This window comes from Gymnoscopelus braueri (assembly GCF_963280865.1).
Source record: "Gymnoscopelus braueri genome assembly, chromosome: 9".
Classification (NCBI taxonomy): Eukaryota; Metazoa; Chordata; class Actinopteri; order Myctophiformes; family Myctophidae; genus Gymnoscopelus; species Gymnoscopelus braueri.
This window is the reverse complement of record NC_137610.1, coordinates 37,406,535-37,422,671: the sequence shown is the minus strand read 5'-3', so window position 1 is coordinate 37,422,671 and position 16,137 is coordinate 37,406,535. Positions and strand designations below refer to the sequence as shown.

At 42.3% G+C, this 16,137-nt stretch overlaps 1 protein-coding gene across 1 annotated transcript in view; it reads left to right on the top strand.

Moving 5' to 3' along the window:
• hydin (HYDIN axonemal central pair apparatus protein) overlaps positions 1-9,848 on the top strand; it is a gene marked incomplete at its 5' end in the record, with an annotated part of 110,902 nt that extends 101,054 nt beyond the window's left edge. The window contains 11 exons of the mRNA XM_080438159.1: positions 215-367; positions 925-1,095; positions 1,611-1,720; positions 2,124-2,346; positions 3,111-3,320; positions 3,875-4,038; positions 4,326-4,476; positions 4,702-4,932; positions 6,034-6,258; positions 7,374-7,655; positions 9,500-9,848. Of these exons, the coding sequence (XP_080294285.1) occupies positions 215-367; positions 925-1,095; positions 1,611-1,720; positions 2,124-2,346; positions 3,111-3,320; positions 3,875-4,038; positions 4,326-4,476; positions 4,702-4,932; positions 6,034-6,258; positions 7,374-7,655; positions 9,500-9,733 (2,154 nt within the window). The 3' untranslated portion in view covers positions 9,734-9,848. The remainder of the gene's footprint in view (positions 1-214; positions 368-924; positions 1,096-1,610; positions 1,721-2,123; positions 2,347-3,110; positions 3,321-3,874; positions 4,039-4,325; positions 4,477-4,701; positions 4,933-6,033; positions 6,259-7,373; positions 7,656-9,499) is intronic.
• Between the last annotated feature and the right edge of the window lie 6,289 nt (positions 9,849-16,137).

Sequence of the window (16,137 nt, the reverse complement as noted above, 5' to 3'; positions counted from 1 at the left end):
CAAAAACGTTTTGTGGTTCTGTAAGGCATATGGAAGAATAACAATTTTTTATCTCTGGGTGCAACCCAGTTTATTAGGATAACGCACCAGACGTGGTCATAGCGCGGCGGTAACAGAAACAACTTCATTACTATCCACCACTGGTTTTGGGTTTGGGTATCAAGTATATCTCAAACAATACTAGTCTGTCCGTCTCTCTCCTTCTCTCCCCCAGCTGGATGTGGAGGATCCCAGCCAGAGGAAGGTGAATCTGGGTGCTCTGCTCCTGGGTCACAAAGTGAAGAAGCAGGTGACCCTGGTCAACCGCAGCTCCTCAGACTTGTCTTTCTCACTGCTACTGAACATGCCCACACCCCTGGACCCCAGGGTAGGAGTGACACACACACGCACATATGCACGTACGCAGTACGCACGCATGCATGCACACATACAAGCCGGGTATCTACATAAGAAGGACCATGCTGAACATGCTAAACATTCACATGTGCTACCATTTAAGCAACTCATGTTAGGTGACTTATTTATACTCTTACCTCCCATTCAAATCACATCACATCAATTTCACAAATATAATATTGAAGGCGCTAATGTGGATCCATGTATAAGTCAGTGGTTTGGACTGTAAGGGCCTTTCCTGGCAGGGAAATCTGCTGCCAAATAAAGCCCCCCCCCTTTAACTTCGTTTTTTGGAATCAATGTGGTCAAATAATGCTGGCATCGTGTCTTTGGGGCTGTTTGGAGTTGGTGTATCTCTGCTCGTTTGGCAACGCAAGACTTTCTCTCTCACTCTCTTCCTCCCTCGCTCCAGGGGTTGTTTTACTCCAGATGCTTCAGCGCTACTGCCAACAGTATGTAAATAAATGGCCCTATGTTTAGAGTTTTGATGTACCACTAATGACTTTTCCTCTCCTCTCCTCCTATCAGGTGCTGTCATTCAACCCAACAGGGGAGTTGATCATGAAAGCGTACAGTGGGCGGTGTGTTGTTGAAATCTTGTACTCACCCCACCAGCGCATGTCTCCCTTCACAGCAGACTTGCAAGCAGACTGTTTGGGCATGTTGCGCCCCCTGCTGACTATCCATGGCTGCTGCCAGGTAGGCGGGACATAATCTATTCATTTATATGCACATAATAAATGTGCAAACAGCTGACTCTGACTCTCACAAAGTGGAATATGCCCATGAAAGTAAAACTGTGTCCAGGGGTCATCAATGTGTCCATACGCGGGCAAATGTGTCCGTGGCAAGACTTGTCCTTCTACGTGGCAAATGTTAGATCTTTTAGTTTTTTACTTAACATTATAATGTTCTTATTTTGATCATAAGACCCAATTACTGAATGTCAGTCTCCAGGTTTTCCTCAGAATATGTATGACACTGATTTACTATGACACTACTGTATGTATGACACATTAGGAGTCCACTAGGACAGTGGTTCTCAACGTTTTATTTTCAAGGACCCCATAACGCTGAGAGTGTACAAATACTGGTCCATTTGGTTCCATTTGTACACTCACAGAGTTACAGACAAGGTTTGGAAACTAAGTTACGGATATACTGTAACTAAGTAACAGTATATCGTAAAAATGTTTTCCAACACATTTTGGCAGGGTGTGGAGGTTCAGTTGGACCAGGACTACTTGGCCTTTGGGGCCGTGGCCCAACGCTGCAAGGCCAGCAAGAGAACCATCATGATGAACACTGGAGACATAGGAGCCAGGTAGGATAATCCCTTTCTTTCTTCCTATCTCTGTCTTTGTCTGTCTATCTATCTATCTATCTATCTATCTATCTATCTATCTATCTATCTATCTATCTATCTATCTATCTATCTATCTATCTATCTATCTATCTATCTATCTATCTATCTATCTATCTTTGTATGTTTACATGTATGTCCACATTACATGTTTACATGTACGGTATGTATGTTTGTTGGGAGTGCAGAATAATACACACAGTCTCGTCTGGTTGGAATATATACTGCAGACACATTACAATACACATATAGACACATTATTGCAAGGGAAATTATTATACAGTTTGTTATTTCATTAGAATTGTGTAATATACTGTATGTTACTAATTAAAATATTTGTCTGTGGTGTGTATATATATATCAGCTTCCGTTGGGATGTAGAGAGTTTCCCCCCTGAGTTTTCCATCGTGCCAAGCAAGGGCTACATCTGCCCCGGCATGGATGTTCCCTTTGACGTGACCTTTGCACCTGTGGAGCTGAGCAATGACACGAGATACGAGAACCTGCCTTGCTTCGTCGAGGGTTCCCCCACACCCATCACGCTCACCCTGACTGGCTCCTGCATCACAACCCCCGTTACTAAAGAGGTTTGTTAAACCACTAAACCCTTGGTTAAGCCCTATATTTATAAAAAAATACAAAAATAGCTGATCTACAAGCTCACAACACCTACACATCTATGAAGGTTTTCGCTATGACATGCCCAAAATATGGACGCCAGGGTTAAAGGGGTTAAAAGACAAATGCACCATGAGTTATTCAATTCCATATCTGTGGTTCACAGAGGGTTCTTCTCGCTCTAAACATCATGTGATCTGTTAATAGAGAGTTTGCCCACAGAACTGTTTAATGTGCATTTTAAGCTCCCATGCAAATTGTCCCCGTTTTCCATTACAGATTATTGTGCATTCAGTTGTTTTTAGATGCAGTACCATACCAATTATATCTGCGACAGTGCATTTCAGTTTGTCTCTGGGTGTAGTGGTGATGTGAGGAGATATGACTCAGTGAATTGCTTTTATGACATATCATAATAGGCACGTTGTGCAGCACGTTATGCAGCATGACGCATTGTGAGATCTGCTATTTTCACTGAAGGGATTTGATGTAGAGGGAAAAAGGGAGGTTGTCAAATAAAGAGCCCTGGGGGACCCAGGGTGTAAGTACAGCTGTGCGCTGTAACAAAAACAGGAAAATGCAAGATTCCTTAAGTACGCATTGAACTGCATACGGGTAGCAGACGGCAAATTGTATTTTCACAGACTCATACTGTAAGTCGTTGCTGCAACGCCTATTTAGCCAATAATATCGATCAGTGTATCATATTTCAACTTCCTGTTTCTGTCGCCAGGTGCTCTCGTTCACTTGCGTGGTGCGTGGTTCTCACACCCAGACGCTGCCGCTGTCCAACCCCACCAGCCAACGCTGGAGCCTCAAACCTGTTCTTGAGGGGGAGCACTGGAGCGCTGCACCCTCTTTTGTTCTGGAGCCTTACCAGAGCAAGGCCTATGAGATCACCTACCGACCCTTGACCATGGTCATCGAAGGCAAGAAGCACCAGGTAGGGCATACCTGGCATACCAGGTAGGGCATGGACGATAGGGCATACAGCAGAGAAGGCCTTTTTCTTTTCAGTGAAAGGAACGAAAGAAAAGACCTTTTAGAACCACTGTGTCAAAAGGTTGTTTCCTTCAAAAAACACAACTACAGAAATACTGTGATAGAAAGCATAAAAGCAAGAAGGGAAAGAAGGAAGGAAGTACATTGAAGGAAATACTAATCTTTTATTGTCCATGGAGCCTTACTGCCCCAAGACCATCCTCTCTCCTCTCCTCTCCTCTCCTCTCCTCTCCTCTCCTCTCCTCTCCTCTCCTCTCCTCTCCTCTCCTCTCCTCTCCTCTCCTCTCCTCTCCTCTCCTCTCCTCTCCTCTCCTCTCCAGTGACACATAACCTTACTGAGAATAAATCCCTCAGGTGCAATAAAAAGTATTCTCATTCTGATTCCTCGAATGTGCTTCCCTTCTTCTTCCCTCTCCTTCATTCCACTCTCCTCCTTGTCTGTCCCTATCGCCATCCTTTATATCAAGCCTTAACCACACTTCTCCTCCCCTTTAGGGTTCAGTGTTCTTCTCCTTCCCTGATGGTACAGGCGTGCTGTATGCCCTGCAGGGAACATCGGACGCTCCAAGGCCTGAGGCCATTATCAGTCACGAGCTGCCTGCTAAGACACAGCACACAGAGCTGCTTGCAGTACATAACTGGCTCACCAAGCCACAGAGGTACCAGCCCTCATACAAACAAGCACTCAGACATGCACACACAAATACGCCTACAGCACATTCCCGTCCGCGTGTACTGCCAGGGAACTGGAGTGGGAAGGTCCTACCTTTTTGCTATTTACTGTAACTACAGAATATGGTGCTGAAGTGCAGCGTAATACATTTTTAAAAAGTCCAACATGTCACGTTCCGGTAAAAGTGAGAAAAGGAATGCAGGACTATATTATGACACACCTCTGGGGAGCACACTGCTCTGTAAATTCACAAATCTGTCATTCAATCCCCAGGTTTCGTGTGCTGATAGAGGTTCTGAAGCCTGAGAGGCCCGATGCTACGGTGGCCCTGAAGGGACTAGATTATATTGATGTTCCTCCCCTGGCCAAGAGGGACTACAGGTTGTCCTTCTTCACATACAAGGAGGGGATGTTCAACGCCAAGGTCTGGAGCCCTGGACACACTTTCAGTACACGCGCGCTCACGCACACACACACACACACAATATGCAACTAACTAACACATTTTGTGTACTTACCTATGGCCATCCCTGTACTACTTGACAGCACCAGAGGCTGCATACTGGCCAGCACCAGTGGCTGCATGGTCATCATGTAGTCATTATGCAGAGCTTTTCCTCATCCAGGCCTTTAATCCTCCGTTCTCCAGGTGACTTTCCGCAACGAGGTGTCCACTGAGTTCCTGTTCTACAACGTGGGCTTCAAGGCCACGTCTCCAGGAGTTCTGTCCACCGTGGAGCTGGTGACACCAGTCCGTCAGACGGTTTCAGCCAGCATTGGAGTGGAGAACCCCCTGGCCACGGCCATCTGCCTCTCTGCCGAGTGCAAATGCCTCGACATCAGTGTCCCACCTCAACGCACCGTGCCAGGACAGTCTAAGGTGGGAGAACCTTAATACTGTACCTCCATGGAGACAACAGGGGGATTTTCAGCCTGGAAAAGGCTGTGTACTGTGTATTTCTTCTTTCAAACCTACAGTATACAGATGCACGCCTGCTCATGCAAACACATGCACACACGCACAGTCAGTGGCGTCAGTTCAGTAAAAGCTAGGGTATGGCAGGGTTAACTATCTGGGCTGCGCGGCCCCGCCGTGCGGCCGAATTTTTTTTTGGGGGCCCCTTTTTGGGGGGGCCCTTTTTCGGCCGCACGGCTTGTCTGCTGCGGGGGTTGCTGTGTCAGTCTTTTTACCAACAAATGCATGCAGAGAGGTCTGCTTCCTTTTCATTTTAACTCACTGTTCACAAGTAAATAAAACAGCCTGTCTGCTATTGAAAAAACGCGCCTCTGCTGCTTGCTACAATAATGCATTGCACCTGTGTTGAACCTGGCTGGGCCTGGGAATATATACCATATATACAATATATACAATAATATACCATTTGACAAGATAGGGGAGAATAGGGGAGATACAAGCAGTTGTGAAGAATGAAATACCCTGTGAAAGCAATCATTTTGCATTGGTAGTTATTTTACTGAAATTTAATAACAGAATAATCAACGCAGATAGACAGAGACATTCATGGATTTATTTTTTATTTTAAAAAAAATATATATATATAATATATATATATATATATTTTTTTTTTTTTTTCCTGGAGCCAGGGTATGGCAGCTGCCATAGCCTGCCATACCCAATTGACGCCTCTGCGCACAGTGAAGCAAATAATACAATTCAGTTGTTGTTTTTAATAGATCAATGATATATTGGTCACTTAAAGTGAAAATAGCCAATCTTCAAGCTCACAATGAGTCGCAGTTTGTAGATTCTTTTGCCAATGACATGCCCAAAGGAGGGATGCCAGGTTGAAAGTGGTTAACAAAGTGATAAATGAAAACTATTAGTGCTTGTGACTAATAATCTCATTTTGGACAATGTTTCCACATGACAGCGAAAATCTGCTATAATAGGATTATATGTCTATGTGTACAAATTGTGGCGGGTGGATGCGTTTTAAATGTATTGCTCTCCGATCCGCAGGGAACCTTGAGTTTTGAGTACCAGCCGCTGCGGGCAGGCGAGTCTACGACACGGCTTAGCCTCCACAGCAGCGAGTTAGGTTACTTTCACTATGAGCTGCAGCTCAGAGCCCAGCCCCCACCTCCAGAGAAGGACACATACTTCAGCTGTCCTCTGGGCAGCAGCCACTCCGCCCCCATCAAGTTTATCAACTATTCCCGCGTCAGGGCCGAGTACTCCTGCAAGGTAAGGAGAATGTCAATAACATTGATGTTATGAAATATTATACAATACAAATTGCGTCTCAGCAGGTTAGGACTAGGAAAGTCAGATCAGTGTCTTCTTTTAAATCTCTTCTTCAAACACACTTACTGACAGACTTACTTATATCTAGGCTTTTCTTCTCCTTTTGCTTTCATCTTTGTTGTTTGGTTATCAACTGTTTGATCATGTCCTGTTGCCTTCTGGCAGCTGTGAAGCTGTGTAACTTTCTATTGAAAGGTGCACTGCACTATAAACAAAGTAAAAAAAAAAAAAGTGTGCTCCTAAGAGCGCAGATCTCTGCCAGGCCAGGTTACCCAGGAAGTTGTGGGATGCCCAGGACTGTGTCAGTTGTGGGATGCCCAGGACTGTGTCAGTTGTGGGATGCCCAGGACTGTGTCAGTTGTGGGATGCAGCCTTCAGGACACGAGGACGTTGCAGGGGAAATAGAGTTTGTACGACAGACAGTGCAATTGTTCATGAATGTAGTGCCTCGATGAAGTTAATAAATAATAATAATAATAATTCATTTAAAAAATACATTCTAATAATAATGAAACGATAATAATAATTCAAATCTAAAGGTAGTGGATTTTGTTAAAACATTTTTATTGTGATTTAGTGTAGCCTTTATTTATTCATTGTGTTAAATGAGAAAAGGATAATAGAAGTTAATAATGTTGATGAGAGTTTAATTGATAGGAAAATTATCTAGATAAGTCAATAAGTAAAAAGAATAATGAAATTATATTTAGACTCAAATATGACATCATTTTAAATTGTCACGTCAAAATTTTCAATTTGACCAGACTTAATTAAACATGCACAAATCATTAAGCAGAGTTGATAAATACTATCATTATAACAAAATCAACAACAATAAAAGTGTAGCTACTGCACTTGGTACTGGAGCTATTAGGCAATGCAAAAGAGTGCAGTAAAAACTTTTTTGGAGCCATGCACGGGTCAAATCTGCCATTCTGGTTTTTGGGCATAAGAATTACCTTATGAATACATGTACAATTGTGCAAAAGGTCTATTAAGCAATGATGTTTTGGTTAATCGATATCTATCTCTCTCTCTCTCTCTCTCTATCAAAGACGGATTGCTCTAACTTCATTGTGGACAAGAACATCAGTGCTTCATCAGGGTTCCAGGTGGGGTCAGAGGTCAGTGTGGAGGTGTGCTTTGAGCCCCACCAGCTGGGCGAGGTGAGGGGCCAGCTCACCCTGTCCTCAGTTGCTGGTGGTGAGTACGTCTTCCCCCTTCACGGGACCTGCGTCCCACCCAAAGCCCAGGGCCCCTTCAACATTAGGGCAGGCTCCAATGTCTCCATCCCCTTCAAGAATGTCTTCCTGCAGACCACTGTCTTCTCCTTCCAGGTAAGGGGGCCGGTGGGACTTCTGTTGCATGCAGCAAAGAGGATAATTTTCCTTCATAGAGGCCTGAAGATAGTTACATAGTTCACTTCAAAGTTACAGTACATGTTTTTGATTAAACCGCTTCCCACCCCGCTCACACAAGACCAACGCCTTCCACTGCTTCCACAAATTTAGCAAATTCCAAAATGTATTAGGTTCCTTCCCGAGCCTGTTGGTTCCTCAGCATTCATAATTCCAGGTGTCACACCTGGTGAATGGAGGTTAGCAGGTACCTATGGGAAGGACCTAAATGTAGACGACAAAGGTAAACAAAAGAGGTACGAATAGGTGGTGCAGGCAGGGGTCATATACTAGGAACTTCAGGTTGGCAGTCCATTAAAAAGGCAAATAAATCCAAATAAGGAATAGGCATCCAAAATCCAAAGAACAAAGTGAGGTCAAAAAGCATGGGAAATCATTCCGAAATCAAAGCAAACATATCCAGGCAGGGAGAAAACAAAATCCAATAACCAGGGAAAATAAAACAAGATCAAAACCAAAGAAACAAACACTACGAATGGTACTGGAAAACAATGAACACACGAGGGAAAGAATACAGACAATCTGGCAGAAAACAGATGGAATGGGCTGGTATGTGTGCAGTGTACACTCCCAATTACCATTGTGCAACTACTAAACTAGTTGCACAATGGTAATTGGGAGTGGAAGACAGCACACAAGCACAGGAACTGAAACAAGAAGACAAGGTAAGAACTACTATACAAAGAAAGACGGTACTATGAAATGAAACAGTTAACACAATAAAACATTACAGAATAAAATGAAACACAACTATATAGTCCAAGACGTTGGATGTGCGCTTCTACTCTTTGATCCTACTACACGACTAAAATGTTACTACAAAATTAAAAACAAAATAAAATGGGATACACAATAAAGCATTACTACAAAAAATATAAATAAATACAGGGGAAAATAACAGGGTGAAAATAGGTGAACTTTTACATTTACATTTACCTACCAGCTTGATCAGCTTGATCTTTCACATTCTCAGAACTGTAATGGAAATGCGCGCGCACACACACACACACACACACACACACACACACACACACACACACACACACACACACACACACACTTACAATGATAATCTTGAAATGTCATCAAAGGGCTTATGCTGCACCCACACCAACCTCCCCGCAGTTTTTATTAAGCCTGAATTGATTGATTTTTATTGAACAAGGCTTTGCTCTCTACATTTCTTAATAAGGTGTGGGGGAGTACAGATGATTCACTTAATACATTTTTACTTCTATTTATTGTATTATTTTCACATGCTCTGTGTCTTGATGTCTAAATGCTTAATGTTTTATGTAAAGCTCTTCGAATTTCCTTGGTGAAAGGTGCTATTTAAATAAACTTGCCGTGCCTTACTAACTTTAACCACTTTAAACCTGGCATCCCTATTGGGCATTCATTATAGGCCAACATTCGCATTCAGTGAAAATAGGCGAACATTCTGTGAAAATAGGTGAACATTTACCTACCAGCTTGATCAGGCATTTTTGAAGATTTTTGAATAAGCCTTAGGTTTAAATAACTCCTCTCACACATCCCTTTCTGCTTGACTTGGCTTAACTTGACTTGACCACTTAACCCATAAATACTTTGTTGCGGGGACCCCCCAGGGGTCTACACTTAGTTGGTCCCCTCCTGTTTTCTACACCAAATCCTATTTTTGCCTAATGTTCGTAGAATGTTTGCCTATTATTATGACATGCCCAGAATCGGGATGCTAGGTTTCACAGGGTTAATCAGACCTTTAATCCGGCCCCTCCTAGGTGGACAACCCATGCTTCACTGTGAAAGGTGTGGACTCCATGCGCTCCAAAAAGATCCACAACATCCTGGTATCCTTTGAGCCCCCCCCAGGCTCTTCCCGGGGTCCCTGCTTCGGTAAGCTGACCATCACCAGTCCACGCTCAGAGGGCCACGGCCAGCCCTGCTCCTGGGTCTACTACCTCAAAGGGTACAGCCCTGATTCAGGCCAGAGGGACAGGGACAACAACGTCTAGACTAGTGATTCTCAACCTTTTTCATTTGAACGACCCCCAGTTTGATATATGTATCGGACTACGGACCTGTGTTTTTTTTTACCTCTAGGTCTACTATCTACACTGTAGAATTCTCCATGTAAATTTTACTCTGAGTATACAAGTGGAACCAAATGGACCTGTAAGGATCCATTTCAATTTGTATGCTCTCTGAGTTATAGATTTGTAAGGGTCCATTTGGTTTCCTATAACTATCAGTCATTGCCTCATTTATATGGGAAGTACCTCAAGGCAGTGGTGGAAAAAGTACTACATTTCTTTACTTAAGTAAAAGTATCAATACTGCAATGTAGAAATACTCTGTTACAAATAAAAGGCCGGTAATCAAACAACAGTACAAAAGTATTGGCATCACAAGGTATCATATATATTTTAAAAAAAAACTATTTTGAAAATAGAGATCTACAAGCTCACAACGCATCGCATCGCGACACGTTGTGAGCTTGTAGATCGGCTATTTTCAAATAGCCAAAGTTTAAATAGGGCTGAAGTGGTTAATTTAAGTTTCGTAATGATAATTCAAATCTACAAAGTAACTAACGTTTTCAAATAATTGTAAAAGTACAATATTTGCCTCTGAGATGTAGTGGAGTAGAAGTAAAAGTATTGAAAATTTGAAATACTCAAGTAAAGTAAAAGCACCTCAAAATTGTACTTAAGTACAGTACTTGAGTAAATGTAATGAGTTACTTTCCACCACTGCCTCAAGGACCGTTGGGGGTCCCAGGACCCCACATTGAGAGCCACACAGACCTCAAACAGGTGCACAATCAGAAACATGTACAAAACTATACTTGCAGTGCACACAGAGAGAATACAAGCACATACACTGCAAAAGGGTTCATTTGACTCTCAAGTTACTTTTTACAACCTAGAGTTAAATGAATACTCCTGATGTTACAGTGTAGCCAACATTTTAACTTAATGCTCCTTGTCAAACTTTTCTACATTTTTGTCTGTGTGTAATTGTGTTTTATCAATTATCCAGAACCATACAGCACATGTTCAATCCAAAAAATTGTACCCAGATGTATGTAGCACTACATTAAACACATTACATAAATTGTATTTAATGTATTTTCAATGTGCTCTCGTTCATAAACGTGTCTTCATTTTGTCATGATTGAATTAATAAATGCAACTATGAAAACCAGCTCGAGCCTGTGTCATTACACTCTTATCCACATGGGGGCGTTCATGCCAAGCAGTCACCATAACATTATCCCTCAAAAATACAGTTTCACTCTCAGGTGAGGTACTGTATGGTGGTTCAGAGACGAGGAAGAGATAAAGATAGCTTAATTAACAATGCAAATCCTTATAATCTTTGACCCCTATGTCACAATCTGTCACTCCTTGTCCCCCCAGGAGTTAATTTGTCCTGGCCAACCTTCAGTTATACCTTTTATTACGGCTATTTTTATACTTGAAAATAACTGAATGTGGTGGGCTTGCTGCTCAGCTGAAAGGGCAGAGCTGGTGGAGACCATAAGTGGAGGCTCATTAACAAAGGTTAGATGCGTAGCGTCATGCATATATGTTCATAAGTGACTCTGCACCACAAACGCATGCACGAGCGAACACTCTCTCTCTCTCTCACACACACACACACACACACACACGCACACACACAAAAGCATCTCTAATGAGCAGCTCTGCTGGACTGATACAAACATCTAAGTCCAAAAGTCATCTTTTGATCATCACCTGTCAATCCTCACTTCAACTGCACAAGGGGGGCTGATATACTGCCATGCATGCATGAATGGTTGTGCTGGTAGACAGGCAATAATGTTTTGTTCTGTTGATCTTACCTTTAAATGAGGCGGAAAGTAATACAATGATTGCATGTTGAAGAAAAGACACACTCGTCTTCTTGCAAGGAAAACAATGGGAATCACAGCGCTCAGCTATCAACAACAACACCCTAAAAAGACCTTTCTGTGATACAGTTAAAGGGACATTTCACTTTAAAAAAAAACTTTTGGTCATTTTATCGTCTACTCAGGCCTTTGTGAGCCCCCCAGACAGTTTTTAAGTTGCTCGATTCAGTATTTTGATATTCATTTTATCAGACACGCCCCCTTCCTATACAAACCCATTGTAACTTCAAACTCCATTTTAACCATGTTAGATTCATCAAAAACGTATGAAGAAGATAGTGCACGCACATCCGTTAGTCCAGGTGCTTAGACAAACAAAGTATAATGAAAAAGAATAAAGTCTGCACACTGGTAGTTGCAAAAAGCTCCAGAATGTATTGCTCGTCAACGTTTCGGCCTGTTCAGGCCTTCATCAGGACATATATAGTGGAAAAGGGCATACACAGAGGTTTATATAGGTACTACTATGCAATGATAGGCTCACCCCAATAGGGCAAGTGAGGTCACATGCAGCCAACTCAATCAGGAGGTTGGCTAATACATAAAGTCAAGAATATCTGGAGATAAACAGTGTGTACCCATCCCAAGATCCAAGAATAGCAATAAACAAAAATACATTTAAAGTTTCCCAAGATTAATAAATTTAGTTATAAATATATAGAATAGGTACTCAAAAAACAAAGAACAAAGGGGGACACAGTGACATGCTGCAGCATAGGACATGAGATAGTAATGGTTTAAACAAGGTCTAAATAATAGGGGGGGATCGCCACTAAATCCCTCAACATAAGTGTCATAATAATCTCAGGGAGATAAACAAAACAACGTCAGCTCTAAGAGCGTACTCTATTACAGGTGTTCTGAAGGTGTGTGAAAACACTAATAGACAGAAGACAAGTAAAGGCTAAACGATTGTATAACGGAACAAGAGAACAACTAATGCAGGCCAAGGCTCAAGATCCCTGTAATTATCCATAAAAAACATGTCCTATACTGCTGCACCAGGAGGAAGGAAATCCTGTCACCGGCACCCTGAAGATCACAAAAAGAGAAAGGAGAAAGTAAGTCACTGCACCACAAACACATACAAATATTATAAGGCCTTCTAGGCAATGGCAGATAATTCAACATTAAGAATATTAAAAAGTAATAAGAGGTAAATACCCAGGTAAAATCAGAAGAGGGGAACCTAAAATATATAAATAGGCCTAATAGGGGGGTTTACAGAAATGGCCTGATATCAAAAGATTCATTTAGACCTCTTTTCACTGTGTCCAAAGTGGAAATCCAAAAAGCTTCCCTTTTGAGGAGTAAACAATCAATGTCTCCCCCTCTGGGTGGCAATGTGACACGCTCAATGCCTATATATTTCAATGAAGAGATGCAGTGTTGGGCTTTATGAAAATGTACTGCCACAGGATTTCTAAAATCCTTAGTTCTAATGTCACTCCTGTGTTCTGAGATCCTCGTTTTCAGGGGTCTTAATGTTTTGCCAATATAAGCAAGCCCACATACACATTTGATCGTGTTGTAGATGATATTGGGTGTAGTGCAACTGATGACGCCTCTGATCTTAAAACATTTACCTGTAACAGGGTGATTAAAAGTGTGACATTTATAAGTAAAACTGCATTGAGCGCATCTGCCGCATTTGTAATTGCCATCTGGAATGTTACTGAGAAAATGTGTGGGAGTTGCCTGACGTAAGTGTGACCTAACCAGTAGGTTCCTCAAATTTGGTGGTCTTTTATACACAATGCGGGGAGGGACTGCAAAAGACTTGCCAAGAATAGGGTCAGAGTTTAAAATGTACCAATGCCTCCTGATCAATTTTTCAAAGTGGTGACCCAGAGGAGAATATTGAACAAAACACTTGATGTGTTTTTCAGTTCTGTCTGTTCTCTCTTTGGGTTTTAAACATTCCAGTTGAGTACATCTGTTGAATTGATCTGCAGCAGGTTGAATCCATTGTACTGGATAGCCACGCTGTTTAAAACGACACTCTAGGTCTTTAGCATGTACCTGGAAAGAGTCATCATGACTACAAATCCTGCGGATTCTTTTGAATTGGCCCATGGGGATACCTTTTTTTAGGGGTGTGGGATGGTAACTGTCACCATGTAGTAGGGCATTACGATCAGTGGGCTTTCTGTACAAATTCATATTTAAAGTATTGTTTTCTTTGATGACCAGGATGTCAAGGAAATTCATACTGTTCTGATCAGAGGCTATGGTAAATTTCAAAAACTGACTGCTGTGATTAAGGAAAACATGAAAAGCTGTCAGCTCAGCAGGGGACCCAGTCCAAATCAGAAAAACATCATCAATGTAGCGCTTCCATAACTGTATATGTGACAGGAACGGATTGCAATTCGGATTCAAAATGAGATTGGCTTCAAGTAGCCCAACATAGAGGTTGGCATAATTTGGGGCCATCTTACTACCCATGGCTGTGCCACATTTTTGTAAATAAAACTCATTCTCAAACAAGAAAAAGTTTTTTGTGAGTACTACTTCAGTGAGCTATTCATCAAAAACACCCGTCCTTGGTTCTGGTGACTCATACCGCCCCCCTAATACGCGAGGGGGCCGTGTTTTTTCAATTACTTTTTTCATGTATTTTTAATATTTTTTTTAGAAAGTGAAAAAAATAAAATACAATCAAAAAATGTAATAAAATAAATGAAAAAATGTATCAGAAAAACACGGCCCCCTCACGCATTAGGAGGGCAGGGTGAGTCACCAGAACCGAGGACGGGTGTTTTTGATGAATCTATGGAGTTTGAAGTTTCAATGGGTTTGTGTAGGAAGGGGGCGTGTCTGATAAAATGAATATCAAATATCTAAATACTGAATCGAGCAACTTAAAAACTGTCTGGGGGGCTCACAAAGGCCTGAGTAGATGATAAAATGACCAAAAGTTTTTTTGAAAGTGAAATGTCCCTTTAAGATACCGTCTATGGGCTGCATAGTACACTCACTGTACTACTACTACAGCACTGTACACGCATACATTAAGCAACACACACACACACACACACACACACACACACACACACACACACACACACACACACACACACAGTGGTGTAAAGTACATTTACTCAAGTACTAGTCTGTACCTAAGTACAATTTCGAGATATTTTTACTTTACTGGAGTATTTCCAATTTTCTGTACTTTTACTACTCCACTACATCTCAGAAGCAAATATTACATTTTTACTACAACTATTTAAAAAACTACAATTATTTGAAAACTTTAGTTACAAGTTACTTTGGAGATTTTGATTATTATTACATGGGCCCGCAATGAGTGTGTTCTGTGGTGACATCTGGAGAGACAGAGGACGACCGGAGACTGGAGAGACGACGACCCAGGATGGAGAGGGTTGCCAGCCCAAACCACTTCTTCTGTGAGGAAGAACCAAAAGCTACAGGCTGCAGGAGGGTTTAATCCATCAAGGCAGAGTGAGATGTTTGTGCCCAGCAGCAACGACGCAGCGCACAGAAAAGCCCCTACTTCGGGTCAGACGGAGAGACTGGTCAGACGAGGGAGGAGCCAGGCCTGGAGCCAAACCACAGTGCCTTGCCTAGAGCCTTATAGTGTCGCGACGCAAACAGCTGCAACATCTCAACTAACCTGGCCTGGCGTTGGCCGGACTGATGGCGATGGCGTGGAATCCCGTGGATTCACTCACATCACGGCCGATCTACACCAGTGTGGGTGGATCCGCGTTGTCGGTCTGGCTAGTGCCAGGCTAACCTGGCTTACCGGACTGATGGCGTGGATACAGGCTGTAACAGGCTGTAACTGTAGCATGCATGGATCTGCGTAATCGGTCTGGCTAGTGCCATGCTAACCCTAACCCCCTAATTAGCACTGTCTCTAACTACCCCCAAGAGACAGTGGAGACTATGGAGGGCCTCAGCCTCGCTCAGGTCGCCTGGAGGAGGGTGTCTGTTGCAAGACCCGAAACACCCGACCCAGTGACTCTCCAGGTAACAACAACACTGATGTTGTGTCAGTGTGTCAAGTTTGTGCATCAGTTGATGTTTTTAGTAACAAAACATTACCCACTTCAGCCCTATATATATATACATTTCGGCCATTTGAAAATAGCCGATCTATAAGCTCACAATGCGTCACGATGCGACACATTGCGAGCTTGTAGATCTGTTATTTTCAAAAGATGTGTATACATGATTTGAAAACTTGTGAAACGGGACATTCTGCATAATGAGTTTTTACTTTTGGTACTTTTAAGTACATTTTGATGCCAATAGTTTGTACTTTTACTCAAGTAAATTTTGAATACTTCTACAGAGTATTTCTCCATTGCAGACAGTATTGATACTTTTACTTATGTAGTACTTTTTCCACCACTGGCTGTGATACAGTAAATATATACAGACTATGGGCTGCATATACACTGCAGCAGGCCTGCTGCACTGCACAGCACAGCACACTACAGTGCAAACGCT